This window comes from Chelonia mydas, chromosome 2 (genome assembly GCF_015237465.2).
Source record: "Chelonia mydas isolate rCheMyd1 chromosome 2, rCheMyd1.pri.v2, whole genome shotgun sequence".
Classification (NCBI taxonomy): Eukaryota; Metazoa; Chordata; order Testudines; family Cheloniidae; genus Chelonia; species Chelonia mydas.
Window position 1 is genome coordinate 15,671,255 of NC_057850.1, and position 19,620 is coordinate 15,690,874.

Genomic DNA, 19,620 nt, shown 5'->3' on the forward strand with positions numbered 1-19,620 from the left:
TTACTCTTAGGTATAGACCGGGTCCTGCCCTTACTGAAGTCAATAGCAAAAGACCTGTTGTCAGGATTGGACTCTAAAAGAGTAAGAGTTGCATGTTGTAAATGATTGCTTGAGTTACACAGGATATAGGAAAAGGAGGACTTGTGGCATCTTAGAGACTAACAAATTTATTTGAGCATAAGCTTTCGTAAGCTACAGCTCACTTCATCGGATGCTGTAGCTCACGAAAGCTTATGCTCAAATAAATTGGTTAGTCTCTAAGGTGCCGCAAGTACTCCTTTTCTTTTTGCGAATACAGACAAACACAGCTGCTACTCTGAAACCGGATATAGGCTTATCACCCATTTCCCCATGCAGACGGCATGTCAAGAATTACCCCATTGGGTCTTTGTTTTAAAAAGTATGGTGAACTTGAATATCCCATACCCCGTTTTCCTTGCTTAGACCTCATCAAGATGACCAAAATAATCCTTTTATATAAGGTGTGGCCCAGATTCTGCTCTCGGATCCAGCCCTGGACTCATTGTAACTCAGAGCAAAATTTGGCCCAACCCTCTGACATTGATCTTTTGAGCTATCGTTTGTGTTTTAGTTGTTTTTCTTTTTTAAGCTGAAGTGTTAGCCTCCTTGTGGTTAAAACGTGGCACAATATATTATATACATCCGATGAAGTGAGCTGTAGCTCACGAAAGCTTATGCTCAAATAAATTGGTTAGTCTCTAAGGTGCCACAAGTCCTCCTTTTCTTTTTACAATATATTGTGTGAGGCAATGTTCTCTGTTTATGTCATTTTTGTTTTCCCCCTTCCTTAGCTGACTCACTTAGAATGTTATTTTCTCTGTGACACATACTGTGGCTACTTTTGCAGTATTTGGTCAGTCGAAATACAAGAAAGCAATAATGTAAGGTCAATGGGTTTAGACTGAAATATAATAATCTGGCACCTTAAAACCTACCTAGAAACTCAGTCACTGACCAATAAAAAGCTTATATTAACCTAGTGTTAGAGTTAGTATTTATTTAAAGTTTTCTTAGTGGGTGTTTGTTTGCTTGCTTGTCTTGTTTTTCTTTGTGTTTAAATGTCACTTAAGAGGTCAGACTCTGATCTCACTTATTCTGTTGTAAGTGCAGAGTAACTCCTCTGAAGTCAGTAAATTAAAACTGTTATAACTAAAAATCACACTCCAACTCCCCCAGCTATCTTAACTAAAACACGTCACTCATCCAACTACTATGAGAGCATGATTTTATCAGGAGTCTTGGGGTAGTTGGTGTTTTTCTTAATGCCACAGTTCCCAGGGTCATGTGATTGACTGAAACACTCCTCTTACATCTAAAATAAAAACTAAGTTTCTAACCCTCATGGTTGTAGAGAAAAGTTTGCAAATGTGAAAACTTACAGGCTTGAAAAACAGAAAGCAAAATAAAAAGACCTTTTCCCCAGTGTACTGGCTTTTTTTAATCTTGATATTTTTAAGGCCATCTAATGGTTGTTTGGGGACCTGACTCATGGTTTCTGAATGCTTGGACTGGAAATACTGCATAAATATGTATCTTTAGAAACCTTCTGGCAATCTGCCTCCTTTAAGCAGGGCCAAGATGGGTGAGGTAATATTTTTTATGGGATCAGCTTCTGCTGGTGAGAGAGACAAGCTATCAACTGCATGGAGGGCAAACAGGGACAGTGTCCTCCTTTCAGTCTTGAGAACAAAACCCACCGGACACAATCCAAACCTCATTGAGACCAATAGAGAAAGACTTGTTATTTGTATTAAGATAGTGCCTTGCAGGCCAGTGGCCTCCTTGTACTAGGCATTACAAACACAGAGTGAGAGAGAGTCCCTGCCCTAAAGAGTTTACAGTCTGAAAAGACAAGACAGACTAAACCTGGGAGCGGAAGCAGAGAAACAGAGAGGTGAAGTGTCTTGCCCAAGGGTACACAGCAGTTCAGTGGCAGAGGCAGGAATGGTTGCCTTTCTAGTGCGCTATCCTTTAGAATATGCTGCCTCCCAGGGAATTCAATGGATTCTGGATTAGACTCACTGTCAATATTTAAGAAATACAAATGAAGGAGGAAAATATTAACTTCTGCATTTCATGATTTGATTTTAAGTGTGGAGTTTGTTGCATCAACATAGGGTTTTGCATTAATTTCTTTTTTAAAATTACTTAACTGTTTGTAAAAACAAAGAGGGAGAAAAGAGTAAATTGAAAATGCAGGTGCAGTATTTAAAGCTTTGTGAGAATGTTTTGCACAGCTGTTAATTACATCACTATGTTAATTCTATAGAATTAACATAAACACTTATATAGCACTTTTCATGTATAAAACATTATACAAACATTAATCCTGGCAGCAGCCATATGAGGCAAATTCAGGATTATCTGTATTTTGCCAATTGAGATGGAGAGAGTTTAAAGGGAAACCATCAATTTTAATAATGACTTTTCTGCATGAAAATGTGTAATTATTATTATCTGAAAGAGATTAAGAGAAACAACTAGTCAGGGCATTTTTGAGGGCCTTTTGTTTTGACAGTTCTATATATAGTCAGTTTCATGAAGCCCATATATTGTTGGTTTCCCTTTTCACATGTGTGGGTTACACAGCAACCGGAGAGAGGAAAAACATTGAAAACACTTTAAGAAAATGTAACTGTAAAACTGCACAAATTGATTCAGAGCCAACTACAGAATCAGAAACTACTTTTAACTTGGCTAGATTTCAGGTTTACTGTCCCTTAGCATTTTGCCTAGGGCTACAGGGGATCAGTCAGGTTTAGAACGCAACATTAATTGAATCCCACTTCTTCTTCAAAGCTGTTGATCCATACTTCTCACTATACGCTCTTTTGGAGATACAGGAAAAGCCCAGCTGTGGGACTATGGCATGAAAACTCAAAAATCTCAGTCCTAAAATTGTGCATGGATGAAAATGAATTTTAATGGCTTACAATTTAGTTCATTAAAATAGATTTTTAAACAAACCAAGCAAATATTCTTCAGTAAGAAATGGCTGCACATAAAATTTTAACATTCACCCACTTTTGAGTTCAACTCTGCACCTTTTCTCTTAGCTCAAACAGCTGAATGTTGTTTGTGCTGACATTCCAAAACAATCAGCTTTGAGCTGAGATTAAGGAACAAAATTTAGTCGAAAAAGAGAATCGCTGAGAAAAGTATAAGCAAGTGAAAACAGGACATTTACGGTGCACACTGGGGCAAGGACTGCCTTCTCTTTTATATGTGAATAGCGCACAGTTGAATGCAGTCCTGGTCCTCTTTAGGAACTCTGGGTGATTTTGTAATGTAAACAGTAATGACCTCTGTTATAGTTTTTATTATAATATAAAGCTAAGGGGAAATTGAAAATTAAAGTCCTGCTTTTCCTGATACCACTCTTTAATTAAATCAGTTTCAATGGTGTACCTTCAGATTTACATTGGTGTAACAGAAATCAGAGTTTGACCCCAGAACTATATAAACAGATAACCCTATCCAGAGCAATGTGCAGTTTGGCTTTTGACTCTTCAAGCCCATAAAAAGGTAATTCTGCTTTGATCTACTGATATGTAGTTATGGCTGAGAAGGCAATTTTATTGAAAGCCTTAGTACTTTCTAAAAATTACCTCTGGGCCTGAATTTTCTCAGGTATGTAATCAGCTCAAGGATGACTTTTTCTGGAAAGATTTGTGTATTTAAAAAATTGGTTTTGTGAGGCCTAAGAATGTATTTGATTGTACACACAAGACGTTACTCTACGTGTTCAGGTAACTCAAAACAAGCTGCATCTGAGACGGTCAAACTGGCTGTGGCTATATGGCCTGATCCAAATCAAAGCCCACAGAACCAATGGATACTCTCAGTGATTAGAGTGGGCTTTGGATCAGTCCCTCTGTCCTTAAAGGCTGTTGCTATGCTTGAAAAAACTTGCTTTGGAAATATATTTTGGATTGGTTGGCTGTTCATAAACGACTTGCAGAGTTTAGATCTATATGAGCACATATTTGCCGCATCACACGTGACATTTTAGAATAATAATAAAATACTTAGCACTTAAAGAATTGTGCTTCCCATTGGGAGCCTGAGGCACACAGACATGATAGTGATTTGCCCAAAATGCATGGCAAATTAGTGACACCACAAAGAATGGAATCCAGGGATGAAATCCTGATTCTACTGAAGTCAGTGGGAGCTTTAAAGTCCATTGATTTAAGTGAACCCAGGGTTTCAGTCCAAGTGTCTTGACTATTAGCCTGTGCTCCAATTGCTTGACTGCACACCCTGGACTGGGCAGACACTGTACTAATGTTGACTGATTTGGCTCCTTTCATCCTTACTCTTGGATTATTTTTGCCATACTTATCCAGATGTACAGCCATTAGTGGTTTGCATGGGCTTTTACACAGTGCCGCTCCTGAGAAAGGAAGAAAAGCAAGAGAGTGAGTTGTGCGGTTTACATTTTTTACACTGAAATACTGCGGGGAATATTAGTGTAGCCAGAGAGAAAATATGTCCAGGTGAAAACACAGAACGTGCCAGACTGGCTCAGACCAGTGGTCCAACTTAACCAGTATTGTATCTCTAACAGTGGTCAGTATAAGCTGCTTCAGAGGAAGGTATAAGAGCCCCAAATAATGGGATAACCTGCCCCCAGAGAAAGGTGCTTCCTGACCCCTCTTTATTTAGAGCTTGTCTGAGTGCCTGATGCATGAACATTTAGCTCCTTTCCAAAACACTTATTTTAATCTTTGCTGTAAGTGTGGAAATTCTAATTGTCCATATAAAAGTCTAATCTCTTTTGAGGGGGAAATCAGGTTAAAACGTGTGTGGGATGGGAGGTATCATCACTTGATTCCCCCGCCCCCCCCCCACCCCCCACCCAAACTGAGAACTGTTGCAGCACGTCTTGCAGGGAATGCCATCGGTGCTGTCAATGAGCACAGCCGAGCATCAGGAAGAAGTGAGCAACACCCCGCTTTGATAAAAGCCTTCTGTGTTCGTGACCTGAGTGACCCTGTTCTTCCCAACAGAAATTGCAAGGAGAGGGCAATCCTAAAAATATCAATGACACTATCAAGGAATTGTTTGAGATCATTCCCGGAGATGGGGAGCAGCTGCTGGAGAGAGACGTCTCCCGGTGCAGAAGGTGTGCCGTCGTGGGGAACTCCGGGAACCTTAGGCAATCTCAATACGGCCAAGATATCGATGCCCACGACTTCGTGCTCAGGTGAGTACAGAAGAGACTCAGGGATCCTGAACCTCCTGATTGACTCAGTTATTTAACATTTGCCAGCATTTGTAGGGCCAAATTATGCATTGCTGTGCATCCTGTGAGTCCACAGGGCTGCAGGGTGATTCACGTCAGAGCAGAATCCAGTGCTTGGGTCCTGAGTGAAATCCCACTGAAGTAATTGGCAATACTTATAGAATCATAGAGTATCAGGGTTGGAAGGGACCTCAGGAGGTCATCTAGTCCAACCCCCTGCTCAAAGCAGGACCAATCCCCAACTAAATCATCCCAGCCAGGGCTTTGTCAAACCTGACCTTAAAAACCTCTAAGGAAGGAGATTCCACCACCTCCCTAGGTAACGCATTCCAGTGTTTCACCACCCTCCTAGTGAAAAAGTTTTTCCTAATATCCAACCTAAACCTCCCCCACTGCAACTTGAGACCATTACTCCTCGTTCTGTCAACTGCTACCACTGAGAACAGTCTAGATCCATCCTCTTTGGAACCCCCTTTCAGGTAGTTGAAAGCAGCTATCAAATCCCCCCTCATTCTTCTCTTGAGCTGACTTTCATGGGAGTGGGACTGGACCCTTAGCAAGTAGCACATTACTTCCCCCTCAAGATCAGAACTGGGAATTATTGTCCCTCTCTTAACCAAACAGAGGAGCAAATCCTGCACTGATGCTGAACACCCTCAATTCCCAGTGAAATCAATGGAGTTGAAAGTACTCTGCTCCTTGCAGGATCAGGCCCTCCAGCTGGTCAAATGCATCCTTAGCATCACTCCACTAGCATAACTGGGCTAGTTTGACCAGGGTGGAATTTGGCTCCACGAGTTCACTGTCCTAACATGGCATTATGCCTGCTTTAAATGATGCCAGGCTCCGCATAATTGTGTTTCCGATTCTTCATCTAAAAACCGGAGATTTTAAATAAATGTGATATTTGCTTTTACTGCTAATAGTTGGGCTCCCAACATGACCTTTACAAACTTAAACTGATATAAAAGGCCAAATTCTGCTCGCTTTTACTCTGGCGTACTCTCTATCCAGAAAGGGGGGGAGGGATAGCTCAGTGGTTTGAGCGTTGGCCTGCTAAACCCAGGGTTGTGAGTTCAATCCTTGAGGGGGCCATTTAGGGATCTGGGGCAAAAATTGGGGATTGGTCCTGCTTTGAGCAGGGGGTTGGACTAGATGACCTCCTGAGGTCCCTTCCAACCCTGATATTCTATGATTTGCATAAAAAAATTCTCTATGAAATCACTTCACTCACTACTGACATGCAGTGGAATGAAGTAGCTGTTCTATAGTGGACAGTAAAACCCCAGGTAGGACAGGAAGCAACTAGACAACACCAGTTGTGTTACAGTGGGCAGTATCACTAGTCCTCTAAAGTAGCAAATGATGACCATCATGTGCAGCTGAAATTGCAGGGGTCATTTTAACGAGGCACAATGGAACTTCCCCAATTGGAATTTAGCCTGGATATCTGGGTTGAATAACCTTATCTTTGCAAAACATGCAATGGGGGACTGAACAGCCACAGCGGTCAGAAGAAAAGAAGTACTTGTGGCACCTTAGAGACTAACCAATTTATTTGAGCATAAGCTTTCGTGAGCTACAGCTCACTTCATCGGATGCATACTGTGGAAAGTACAGAAGACGTTTTTATACACACAAACCATGAAAAAATGGGTGATTATCACTACAAAAGGTTTTCTCTCCCCCCACCCCACTCTCCTGCTGGTAATAGCTTATGTAAAGTGATCACTCTCCTTACAATGTGTATGATAATCAAGGTGGGCCATTTCCAGCACAAATCCGGGTTTTCTCCCCACACCCCCCCCCCAACACACACACAAACCCACTCTCCTGTTGATAATAGCTTATCTAAAGTGATGACTCTCCTTACAATGTGTATGATAATCAAGGTGGGCCATTTCCAGCACAAATCCAGGGTTTAACAAGAACGTCTGGGGGCGGGGGGGGGTAGGAAAAAACAAGGGGAAATAGGTTACCTTGCATAATGACTTAGCCACTCCCAGTCTCTATTCAAGCCTAAGTTAACTGTATCCAATTTGCAAATGAATTCCAATTCAGCAGTCTCTCGCTGGAGTCTGGATTTGAAGTTTTTCTGTTGTAATATCGCAACTTTCATGTCTGTAATCGCGTGACCAGAGAGATTGAAGTGTTCTCCGACTGGTTTATGAATGTTATAATTCTTGACATCTGATTTGTGTCCATTTATTCTTTTACGTAGAGACTGTCCAGTTTGACCAATGTACATGGCAGAGGGGCATTGCTGGCACATGATGGCGTATATCACATTGGTAGATGTGCAGGTGAACGAGCCTCTGATAGTGTGGCTGATGTTATTAACATATATAACATTATATAACATCAGCCACACTATCAGAGGCTCGTTCACCTGCACATCTACCAATGTGATATACGCCATCATGTGCCAGCAATGCCCCTCTGCCATGTACATTGGTCAAACTGGACAGTCTCTACGTAAAAGAATAAATGGACACAAATCAGATGTCAAGAATTATAACATTCATAAACCAGTCGGAGAACACTTCAATCTCTGTGGTCACGCGATTACAGACATGAAAGTTGCGATATTACAACAGAAAAACTTCAAATCCAGACTCCAGCGAGAGACTGCTAAATTGGAATTCATTTGCAAATTGGATGCAGTTAACTTAGGCTTGAATAGAGACTGGGAGTGGCTAAGTCATTATGCAAGGTAACCTATTTCCCCTTGTTTTTTCCTCCGCCCCCCCTCCCTTCTTCAGACGTTCTTGTTAAACTCTGGATTTGTGCTGGAAATGGCCCACCTTGATTATCATACACATTGTAAGGAGAGTGATCACTTTACATAAGCTATTACCAGCAGGAGAGTGGGGTCGGGGGAGAGAAAACCTTTTGAAGTGATAATCACCCATTTTTTCATGGTTTGTGTGTATAAAAATGTCTTCTGTACTTTCCACAGTATGCATCCGATGAAGTGAGCTGTAGCTCACGAAAGCTTATGCTCAAATAAATTGGTTAGTCTCTAAGGTGCCACAAGTCCTCCTTTTCTTTTTGCAAATACAGATTAACACTGCTGTTACTCTGAAAGTGGTCAGAAGCTTTGTTTAAATCTCAACCAGCACAGTGAGTTCTCGCACTCTTCGGGGGCGCTGGTTCAGTACCAGCTCAGAGAAAAGAAAAGATCTAGAGACTTTTTAAATTATTTGTAGATAATTTTGACCCTGGTGTCAGAATCCATACAATGTAATTCACTAGCTTGGCCTTGAGACCCACTGGGAAAGTGCTACTTTCAGGATGAAGAACTCCAAGCACGAGCAGAGCCCAGCTCACCTTGAGAGTTCCCTTCCAATCAGAATGATTGATTCGGCCCTGTTCTGTCCTTAGATATTCAAACAGCTCTTACTGCACACAATGGGGGCTCTACGAATGGCTGGCTCAGGCTGACGGTGGCAGTTCATGGAGATGTTTTCTTTGGTTTCAATCCCAGTGGGTTTGTGCTGTGACCCCGGAGTCTGGCTGTGTTCTGGGTTCAAATGAAGCCCCAGACTGCCATTGAAACTGCTAGACCCTCCAACAGATTCACTCAAGGCTCAAACCGCCCTTTCTCTGAGCCCAGGTTGGTTATGAAGTTTGTGAAACAGCCTAAAGCCAGCTGAGTTTTATCTTGCTCGGGGCTTATTTTTGGTAACCGTAAAGGATCAGTGTGAAAGATGGAATGTCATGGTTAACATCCTCCATATCAGAGCCGTCATTTGTGTGTGTGAAGAGCTCAGTGGCATGCTCCATTGGTTAGCACATGTGACTGGGAGCTAGGGAACTTGGGTTTTAGTCCAAGCTCTGACATTTATTCACAGTGCAACTTTTGACATGTCCCTTAACCAATTCGAGCCTCAGTTTCCTCATCTGTAAAATTGAGATGAGAGTTGCCCTCCTCATGGGAGTGTCGTGGGAGCCACTCAATCAATAGCTGATCCTTGTGCATCGGTTACAACAGCGTCCCTGAGAGCAGGTTTCACTACTGTAACAGACTGTGAAACCTGCTCTCACGGGCTGCAATCACACCTTCCGATTGCAGAGCAGACGTACCCTTAATGGAGATGAGGACCCTGCCTAGCAATTGTATTCTCCACACACCCCAGCAAGTAAGTTTGGGAAACAATTTTCCTCTTGATTTTTTTTCTCTCTATCCTTTCTCGGTTGCAGAATGAATCGTGCTCCAACCGCCGGGTTTGAATCGGACGTTGGAAGCAAAACCACTCACCACTTTGTTTACCCCGAGAGCTTCCGAGACCTGCCAGAAAATGTCAGCATGATTGTGATCCCCTTCAAAACACTGGACCTGCGCTGGATTGTCAGCGCGCTCACCACGGGCACAATAAACTTGTAAGTAAAGCTGAGGTCTACAGGTGCTCAAGTTGAATGGGGGACATAGCAGCTGTGTCATCATTGTGATGCTTCCTTGGGGGTGCGCAGGATTGTGAGTCGCCTTGTTACCCCCAGCCTCCAGTGTGAGGGAGTCCTGGTGGTAGCTGGGTATCATCTCCCTGCCTTCCAAGCCTTTTGTCACTCAAGAACTCTCCTCAGGGCTCTGCCAGCCCTTACTTTGCCTGGGAGGTTCTCACTTGGTGCACCCCAGTCCTGGAACACCTCAAAAGCGTCCCTCTATGGTATCCGGCCCCTGACATGGACACTCACAGGAATTGCCAGGTTCACTGTTCCCGAGGGAACAGTATACGCACCAGCTTGTTTGAATCAATGGAGGATTCACACTTCCTGCTCCAGCCCTAAGAAGTATTTATAATAAAAACAAAAATACATTTATCAACAAAGATTCAAGTGAATGGTGAGTAAGAATCTTGGAAGCAGAATTGGTTACATATATAAAACAAAACTTAAAACGCAGTCCTAGGTCTGCCCTTCCCAATGGTTACCTTTCCTGTTTCTAGAGTAGATTCTCTCCCAAGGATTCAGTCTTTGGCAGAGCTGCTGGTTGTCAGTCATAACCAGGATGCAGGTTTTCATGAATACCCCTACCCTTCAAAGGGTTTTCTCAGTAAATGGATAACACAGAGGTCCTTTGTCTTTTCTCTTATACTGCAAAGTTGTGCTTGCACCCCAGAGACAAGACAGCCACCTGTGGGTTTAGTCTCCAATGTCTTCCTGTGTTGACTTCATATCCTTGTGTTGATTTGGAATGCCAATATAGATCCCATTGTGTCTGGCTGATGGTGCTTAACTTTCAGATGAACTGAGACAGGTGAATAACCATCCTACGTCTAACAGAGAACTTGTTTGCCAACTCTGCCTCTGAACATATCTTCAGCACATGTACATAACTCCTTAAATATCACCCCTAAATACATTACCCAGTGTGATGTAAACTTCGATTAGCCACCTTACACAGCCCTTTGTGGATAAATACTATGAAAGCAGTGTGTTAGATGTAGTGAGTTTGTCAGACCTGATAGAGAGTTTCTGTTACAGAACATTGAAACCTTTGCCATTTGGCACTGAGGGGTTCTCAGGGTCACAATAGTGTGTTAGCATAAAGTGTAACCACAGCACAAGAGAGACAAGGCCAGAAGCGCAGCACTGAGTTAAATGCCACTTCTACCTGTGTATCAGAAGATTCCAGTTCTGCAAGCACACTCAGGAGCAGAATTTGGCCCTTCTGCATTTGTTTTCTTGTAACAGTTTGACTTTTGGGCACATTGTTTGGTGTGGGAGTTCAGAAAAGACTCCTCTTTGTCCCGCGCACAGCAAAACTGGAGAAATGGTAAAGAATGTTTGCTGCTGCTCTAAATCACCAGTGTCCTAGTCAGTTTCCACTTTGATTGTTGGCTTCTTGACCTGGTTCCTGGGGCAATGACTCATTTTGGCTGCTCACCTCTCTTCTCTCAGGTGGAGTTTGGGAAGGAAATGAGTGGAACCTGTATTTTTTAGTCTTCAGATACACGAGGCTTCTATTGGTCATAGCTGAACATAGAACTGGCTGGTTGGAGGGACCTCCAGTGGGTCCTTCATTATCCATTCTTCCTGCTTGGAGCTGACAAGTGGCATCTGGCTCCTAATCCCATCTGCAAGGCTCATGTACGGTGTGATCCATCCTGCTAAGCACTTATGCAATCATTATTATCCCCATTTTACAGATGAGGAAACTGAGGCATAGAGAGCCTTGGGGACTTCGTCAAGGTCACACAGTACATCAACACCAGAGGCAGAAAAAGAACCAAAGCTACCTGGTACCTAATGAGGCCATTTGGTCAAGTCATTTAATTGGTCTACCTCCGTTTTTTCCCTGTCTGTAACCAAGGACAGTGATCTCTTAAGTAGCCTACTTCCTCCACAGGAGTCTGGGGAAAATTAATTGGTTTAATGCTTGTAGAGTTTGGAATAGATTTGCATGTATGTATCAGAGATCAGGTTATATCCCAAGTATCCCTGTGTTTGAAAAGTTCAGCAATAATAATGAGGGAATGTCAGAGTAATTATAAAAGGGAGAGCTTCTTCACAGTCTTTCTTCCCCCAACTCCCAACCCCTCAGTTCTGTCCTCTCCTCTCCTCTCCTTCCATCAACAGATGGCTCAGGCAGTGGTGCTGTAAGGAGGGCTTTGGGATGTATGGCCACTGGGAAGCATTCATGGACAGAGGTCAGTTCTCTCGGGATGGACTTTACCTGAGTAGGGAGGGAAATAGACTTCTAGGATGGAGGCTGGCACAACTGATTAAGAGAGCTTTAAACTAGGAATTTGGGGGAGATGGTTGGGAGATGTCCAGGCAATCTCCACGCTGGATTTTAACATCGAGAAGGAAGAAAACAAAGTAAGAAAGGATACAGCCGTGGGCAGGAGAATGGACATAAGGAGGAAGGGTAGTGTAGATACTAGTCTAATAGGTGATACTGGTGGTAGACTGTCTGTGCCTAATCGGGTAAAGAATGTGAGCGAAGCCAAACAGCAAAAATTAAGATGTTTGTACACTAATGCGAGGAGCCTAGGTAACAAAATGGAGGAACTAGAGCTATTGGTGCAGGAAGTAAAACCAGAAACTATAGGGATAGCAGAAACATGGTGGAATATTAGTCGTGACTGAAGTATGGGTATTGAAGGGTATGTGCTCTTTAGGAAAGACAGAAATAAAGGTAAAGGTGGTGGAGTAGTACTGTATATCGATGATGAGGTAGACTGTAAAGAAATAAGAAGTGATGGAATGGATAAGACAGAGTCTGTCTGGGCAAAAATCACACTGGGGAAGAAAGCTACTAGAGCCTCCCCTGGGATAGTGCTTGGGGTGTGCTATAGACCACCGGGATCTAATTTGTTTATGAATAGAAACCTCTTTAATGTTTTTAATGAAGTAAATACTAATGGGAATTGTGTGATCATGGGAGACTTTAACTTCCCAGATATAGACTGGAGGACAAGTGCTAGTAATAATAATAGGGCTCAGATTTTCCTGGATGCAATAGCTGATGGATTCCTTCACCAAGTAGTTGCTGAACCAACAAGAGGGGATGCCATTTTAGATTTGGTTTTGGTTGTAGTAGTGAGGATCCCTGTAGTAGTGAGGATCTCATAGAAGAAATCGTTGTAGGGGACAATCTTGGTTCAAGCAATCATGAGCTAATTCAGTTCAAACTAAATGGAAGGATAAACAAAAATAGATCTGTGACTATGGGTTTTGATTTCAAAAGGGCTAACCTTAAAAAATTAAGGAAATTAGTTAGGGAAGTGGATTAGACTGAAGAACTTGTGGATCTAAAGGTGGAGGAGGCCTGGAATTACTTCCAGTCAAGGTTACAGAAACTATCAGAAGTCTGCATCCCAAGAAAGGGGAAAAAACTCATAGGCAGGAGTTGTAGACCTAGCTGCATGAGCAAGCATCTCAGAGAGGTGGTTAAGAAAAAGCAGAAAGCCTACAAGGAGTGGAAGATGGGAGGGATCAGCAAGGAAAGCAACCTTACTGAGGTCAGAACATGTAGGGATAAAGTGAGAAAGGCCAAAAGCCATGTAGAGTTGGACTTTGCAAAGGGAATTAAAACCAATAGTAAAAGGTTCTATAGCCATATAAATAAGAAGAAAACAAAGAAAGAAGAAGTGGGCCTGCTAAACACTGAGGATGGAGTAGAGATTAAGGATAATTTAGGCATGGCCCAATATCTAAAAAAATACTTTGCCTCAGTCTTTAATTAGGCTAATGAGGAGCTTAGGTATAATGGTAGGATGACCAATAGGAATGAGGATATTGAGGTAGATATTACTACATCCGAGGTAGAAGCCAAACTTGAACAGCTTAATGGGACTAAATCGGGGGGCCCAGATAATCTTCGTCCAAGACTATTAAAGGAACTGGCACATGAAATTGGAAGCCCATTAGCAAGAATTTTTAATGAATCTTTAAACTGAGGGGTTGTACCGTATGACTGGAGAATTGCTAACATAGTTCCTATTTTTAAGAAAGGGGAAAAAAGTGATCCGGGTAACTACAGGCCTGTAAGTTTGACATCTGTAGTATGTAAGGTCTTGGAAAAAATTTTGAAGAAGAAAGTAGTTAAGGACATTGAGCTCAATGGTAACTGGGACAAAATACAACATGGTTTTACAAAAGGTAGATCATGCCAAACCAACCTGATCTCCTTCTTTGAGAAGGTAACAGATTTTTTAGACAAAGGAAATGCGGTGGATCTAATTTACCTCAATTTCAGTAAGGCATTTGATACGGTTGCACATTGGGAATTATTAGCTAAATTGGAAAAGATGGGGATCAATATGAAAATTGAAAGGTGGATAAGGAACTGGTTAAAGGGGAGACTACAAAGGGTCATACTTAAAAGGTGAACTGTCAGGCTGGAAGGAGGTTACTAGTGGAGTTTCTCAGGGATAGGTTTTGGGACCAATCTTATTTAATCTTTTTATTACTGACCTTGGCACAAAAAGTGGGAGTGTGCTAATAAAGTTTGCGGATGACACAAAGCTGGGAGGTACTGCCAATACAGAGAAGGACTGGGATATCATACAGGAAGATCTGGGTGACCTTGTAAACTGGAGTAATAGTAATAGGATGAAATTTAATAGTGAAAAGTGCAAGGTCATGGATTTAGGGATTAATAACAAGAATTTTTGTTATAAACTGGGGACGCATCACTTGGAAGTAACAGAGGAGAAGGACCTCAGAGTAACTATAAGCCACCAATGTGATATGGCTGTGAAAAAAGCTAGTGCGGTCCTGGGATTCATCAGGCGAGGTATTTCCAGTGGAGATAAGGAGGTGTTAGTACCGTTATACAAGGCACTGGTGAGACCTCATCTGGAATACTGTGTGCAGTTCTGGTCTCCCATGGTTAAGAAGGATGAATTCAAACTGGAACAGATACAGAGAAGGGCTACTAGGATAATCTGAGGAATGGAAAACCTGTGTTTTGAAAGGAGACTCAAAGAGCTTGGCTTGTTTAGCCTAACCAAAAGAAGGCTGAGGGGAGATATGATTGGTCTCTATAAATATATCAGAAGGATACATACCAGGGAGGGAGAGGAATTATTCAAGATCAGTACCAATGTGGACACAAGAACAAATGGATATAAACTGGCCATCAGGAAGTTTAGACTTGAAATTAGACGATGGTTTCTAACCATCAGAGGAGCGAAGTTCTGGAACAGCCTTCCAAGGGGAGCCTTCCAAGGGGAGGCAAAAGACATATCTGGCTTCAAGACTAAGCTTGATACGTTTATGGAGTGGATGGTATGATGGGATAGCCTAATTTTGGCAATTAATTGATCTTTGACTATTAGTGGTAAATATGCCCAATGACCTGTGATGGGACACTAGATAGGGTGGGATCTGAGTTACTATGGAGAATTCTTTCCTGGGAGTCTGGCTGGTGAGTCTTGCCCACATGCTCAGGGTTTAGCTGATCGCCATATTTGGGTTCGGGAAGGAATTTTCCTCCAGGGCAGATTGGCAGATTCGCCTTCCTCTGCAGCGTGGGGCAGGGGTCACTTGCTGGAGGATTCTCTGCACCTTGAAGTCTTTAAAACCATGATTTGAGGACTTCAATAGCTCAGACATAGGTCAGAGGTTTGTTACAGGAGTGGGTGGGTGAGATTCTGTGGCCTGCGTTGTGCAGGAGGTCAGACTAGACGATCATAATGGTCCTTTCTGACCTTAAAGTCTATGATTCTATGATTCCTTCCCTTCTCCCACCACATAAATCAAACCCAGTGTTAGATTTCTTGTGTAATTTCATTTTCTGATGGGATATTGTCTCCTATTCTGAAACAGTCTGACATCATCCCATGTCAGAGTCTACGTATATAGCAAACTGTTTGCTCAAGATCTTGCTCGATTAGATCTATGACTGACTGCTGAAGGACCAAGAAGTTAGTCCCAGGGTGTGGAAAAGAGGAGCGGTCTTGCCTCTGCACAGAATTAATCTGTCTCCAGCTGTCTGACTCAGGCAGATCCCAGAGGTTAGATAAACAGAGCAGAGGAGAGGGGCTCAGAACCACCTTGTTTTCCTCCTTCCTGGTGAAAGCAGAGCTCCCATGGGCCCTGCTCCTCATAGCTCAGAAAGAAACCTGTGGCCCAAAGAGACTGGTGACCAGATGTGGGTAGGCAAAGATGCCTTGTCATGGTGCTGTCAGAGCAGACTTGCACCTGTGGGCTAAGCTCGTGGTGTAGCTTAAGCAAGAGAGGATGGACTGCCTTGGTCCCTGACTCCCCTGATGCTGTCTGCCAGGTGGCTCAGTTGTGTGTGGGTCACTTGGGAGCAGGCCCTGTAAGTGCACATGCTGAGTAGGACCTGAGCATTCCGGAGGAGACTCAGAGGAGCAAAGCTCCAGTTGAGTCCACTGCAGGAAGGCTCCCGGGGAGTAGGTTAAAGACCCACATCCCCCATCGCTTGGCTGGTCTGCTGGTCTGCTGAGAGGCATCAAGCAGACGCTTCAGAGTGGCTGTGTACGTGGGCCTTCAGAAAAGAGCACAGGAACACTGAGAGAGGTGCAGTTCTTCCTTTCACATGCTGGGAATCTCCTGCGAAGGGAATTGGAGATGAAACAGAAGGGTACGTTCTGGGATCAGTCCTGTGGAGAGAGGGAAAGTATTGTATCTGCTGGGCTCAACAGACGAGACTAACTATGAGGAGAGAGTCAGGATTAGATGAGTTGACCCAGGAAGCATGAACCGTGTACCTAGCCTATGGCCATGAGCTGGTGAGGGCACTTCCTGTTGGGACCAGGCCCTGCTAAAAGATCTGTTTTCTTCTTTGTTTGATAAACAAATGGGGAGGAAGAGATGCCAGGTGGGCAAAGCTGGACCATAACTTTGTGTAACCCGCACTGCTCCAGCAGCTACCTCCACCCTCCCCATCCACTTGTTGACTGCTGCAGATGAGCTTGGCGAAAGGGCAAGGGCAGCCTCCGAACATCTGCTGAACTAACCCTGGGTGGAGGGGGAAATTCTTCACTGGAACAACAGTTAGTTGTTGAAAGCTGACGCATGAAGGAAGCTTGTGGTTGTACTGTATAGTGAAAGCATCCCTGCTTCATGTTCCACTTTGGTGCCTCAGAATCATAGAATCCTAGAAGATTAGGGTTGGAAAAGACCTCAGGAGGTCATCTAGCCCAACCCCTGCTCAAAGCTGGACCAACACCAACTAAATCATCCCAGCCAGGGCTTTGTCAAGCTGGGCCTTAAAAACCTCTAAGGATGGAGATTCCACCACCTTCGTAGGTAACCCATTCCAGTGCTTCACCATGCTCCTAGTGAAATAGTGTTTCCTAATATCCAACCTAGACCTCCCCCACTGCAACTTGAGACCACTGCTCCTTGTTCTGTCATCTGCCACCACTGAGAACAGCCCAGCTCCATCCTCTTTGGAACCCCGCTTCAGGTAGTTGAAGGCTGCTATCAAATCCCCCCTTACTCTTCTCTTCTGCAGACTAAACAAGCCCAGTTCCCTCAGCCTCGCCTCGTAAGCTGTGATTCATCACACAATGACTTGTAGTAAAAATTAGTCATTTCGCAAACAGACGTTAAGGTGACAATTAAACTGTACTTCAGTGACTGTTCTTTGTCAACGCTGAATTATGAATTCAAATAAAACTGGATTTTCTTTTGTTCATCAACTTGTATTTCCTGGCCCGTCCCTGGGCATGGGCTTTTCTATCTAAGGAACTGTGTACTTTACAGGTTTCAGAGTAACAGCCGTGTTAGTCTGTATTCGTAAAAAGAAAAGGAGTACTTGTGGCACCTTAGAGACTAACCAGTTTATTTGAGCATGAGCTTTCGTGAGCTACAGCTCACTTCATCGGATGCATAGCATATCATGGAAACTGCAGAAGACATTATATACACACAGAGACCATGAAACAAAACTTCCTCCCACCCCACTCTCCTGCTGGTAACAGCTTATCTAAAGTGATCATCAAGTAGAGCCATTTCCAGCACACGGTAGCCTATCTCCCCTTGTTTTTTTCCTACAACCCCCCCCCAAGACGTTCTGGTTAAACTTGGATTATTGCTGTGCACATTGTAAGATGAGCTATTGCCAGCAGGAGAGTGAGTTTGTGTGTGTGGTTTTTGGACGGGGGTGTGGGGGGGGGGTGAGAAAACCTGGATTAGTGCTGGAAATGACCCACCTTGATTATCATGCGCATTATAAAGAGAGGTTTCAAAGAGAGTGAGTTTGTATGTGGGGGGGGGGGGGAAGGGTGAGAAAACCTGGATTTGTGCTGGAAATGGCTCTACTTGATGATCACTTTAGATAAGCTCTTACCAGCAGGAGAGTGGGGTGGGAGGAAGTTTTGTTTCATGGTCTCTGTGTGTATATAATGTCTTCTGCAGTTTCCACGATATGCTATGCATCCGATGAAGTGAGCTGTAGCTCACGAAAGCTCATGCTCAAATAAACTGGTTAGTCTCTAAGGTGCCACAAGTACTCCTTTTCTTTTTGTGTACTTTACATTTTTCTTAAGTAGGAAGTGATATCCTGGTTACAAATCATGACTTAGGGTGTTTGCCCCATAGCACCCATCATTGATGATGTCCCCGTGCACACAGAGAGCAAGTCTAGGTCAAACTGTTTCACTTCTGGGGAAAGTGTTTTGAAATGTTTTAGCCCTTTGCTCAACTGCAGTGCCTAAAGCAGAGAGAAAAAGTGGAGATTTTCATGAATAACTTCACCCACTGATGATCAGAGCAGTTTGAAATGTTGCTAAGGAAAACTTTTTCTAAAAAATTCCAAAATCTGGCCTTTCACAAAAAATGAAAGTCAGATTTTTATTTTTTACAGAAACACTTTCAGTTTTCCCAGAGGATGTGGAAAAAGCTAATGTACTCAATGCTTTTTTTGCCTCTATCTTCACAAACAAGGTCAGCTCCCAGACTACTGCACTGAGCAGCACAGCATGGGGAGGAGGTGACCAGCCCTCTGTGGAGAAGGAAGTGGTTCGGGACTATTTAGAAAAGCTGGACGTGCACAAGTCCATGGGGCCGGATGCGATGCATCCAAGAGTGCTCAAGGAGTTGGTGGATGTGATTGCAGAGCCATTGGCCATTATCTTTGAAAACTCATGGCGATCGGGGGAAGTCCCGGACGACTGGAAAAAGGCTAATGTAGTGCCCATCTTTAAAAAAGGGAAGAAGGAGGATCCTGGGAACTACAGGCCAGTCAGCCTCACCTCAGCCCCTGGAAAAATCGTGGAGCAGGTCCTCAAGGAATCAATTCTGAAGCACTTAGAGGAGAGGAAAGTGATCAGGAACAGTCAGCACGGATTCACCAAGGGCAAGTCATGCCTGACTAATCTAATCGCATTCTATGACGAGATAACGGGCTCTGTGGATGAAGGGAAAGCAGTGGACGTGTTGTTCCTTGACTTTAGCAAAGCTTTTGACACGGTCTCCCACAGTATTCTTGCCAGCAAGTTAAAGAAATATGGGCTGGATGAATGGACTATAAGGTGGATAGAAAGCTGGCTAGATTGTCGGGCTCAACGGGTAGTGATCAATGGTTCCAAGTCTAGTTGGCAGCCGGTATCAAGTGGAGTGCCCCAGGGGTCGGTCCTGGGGCCGGTTTTGTTCAATATCTTCATTAATGATCTGGAGGATGGTGTGGATTGCACCCTCAGCAAGTTTGCAGATGACACTAAACTGGGAGGAGAGGTAGATACACTGGAGGGTAGGGATAGGATACAGAGGGACCTAGACAAATTAGAGGATTGGGCCAAAAGAAATCTGATGAGGTTCAACAAGGACAAGTGCAGAGTCCTGCACTTAGGACGGAAGAATCCAATGCACCGCTACAGACTAGGGACCGAATGGCTCGGCAGCAGTTCTGCAGAAAAGGACCTAGGGGT

At 43.5% G+C, this 19,620-nt stretch overlaps 1 protein-coding gene across 3 annotated transcripts in view; it reads left to right on the top strand.

Moving 5' to 3' along the window:
- The window catches only part of ST3GAL1 (ST3 beta-galactoside alpha-2,3-sialyltransferase 1), a 119,073-nt gene that overhangs the window by 88,612 nt on the left and 10,841 nt on the right, over positions 1-19,620 (top strand). For all 3 annotated transcript variants that reach the window (XM_037891978.2, XM_043539059.1, XM_043539060.1), the window contains 2 exons: positions 5,034-5,230; positions 9,473-9,652. In XM_037891978.2, coding sequence (XP_037747906.1) covers positions 5,034-5,230; positions 9,473-9,652 — 377 coding nt within the window. The remainder of the gene's footprint in view (positions 1-5,033; positions 5,231-9,472; positions 9,653-19,620) is intronic.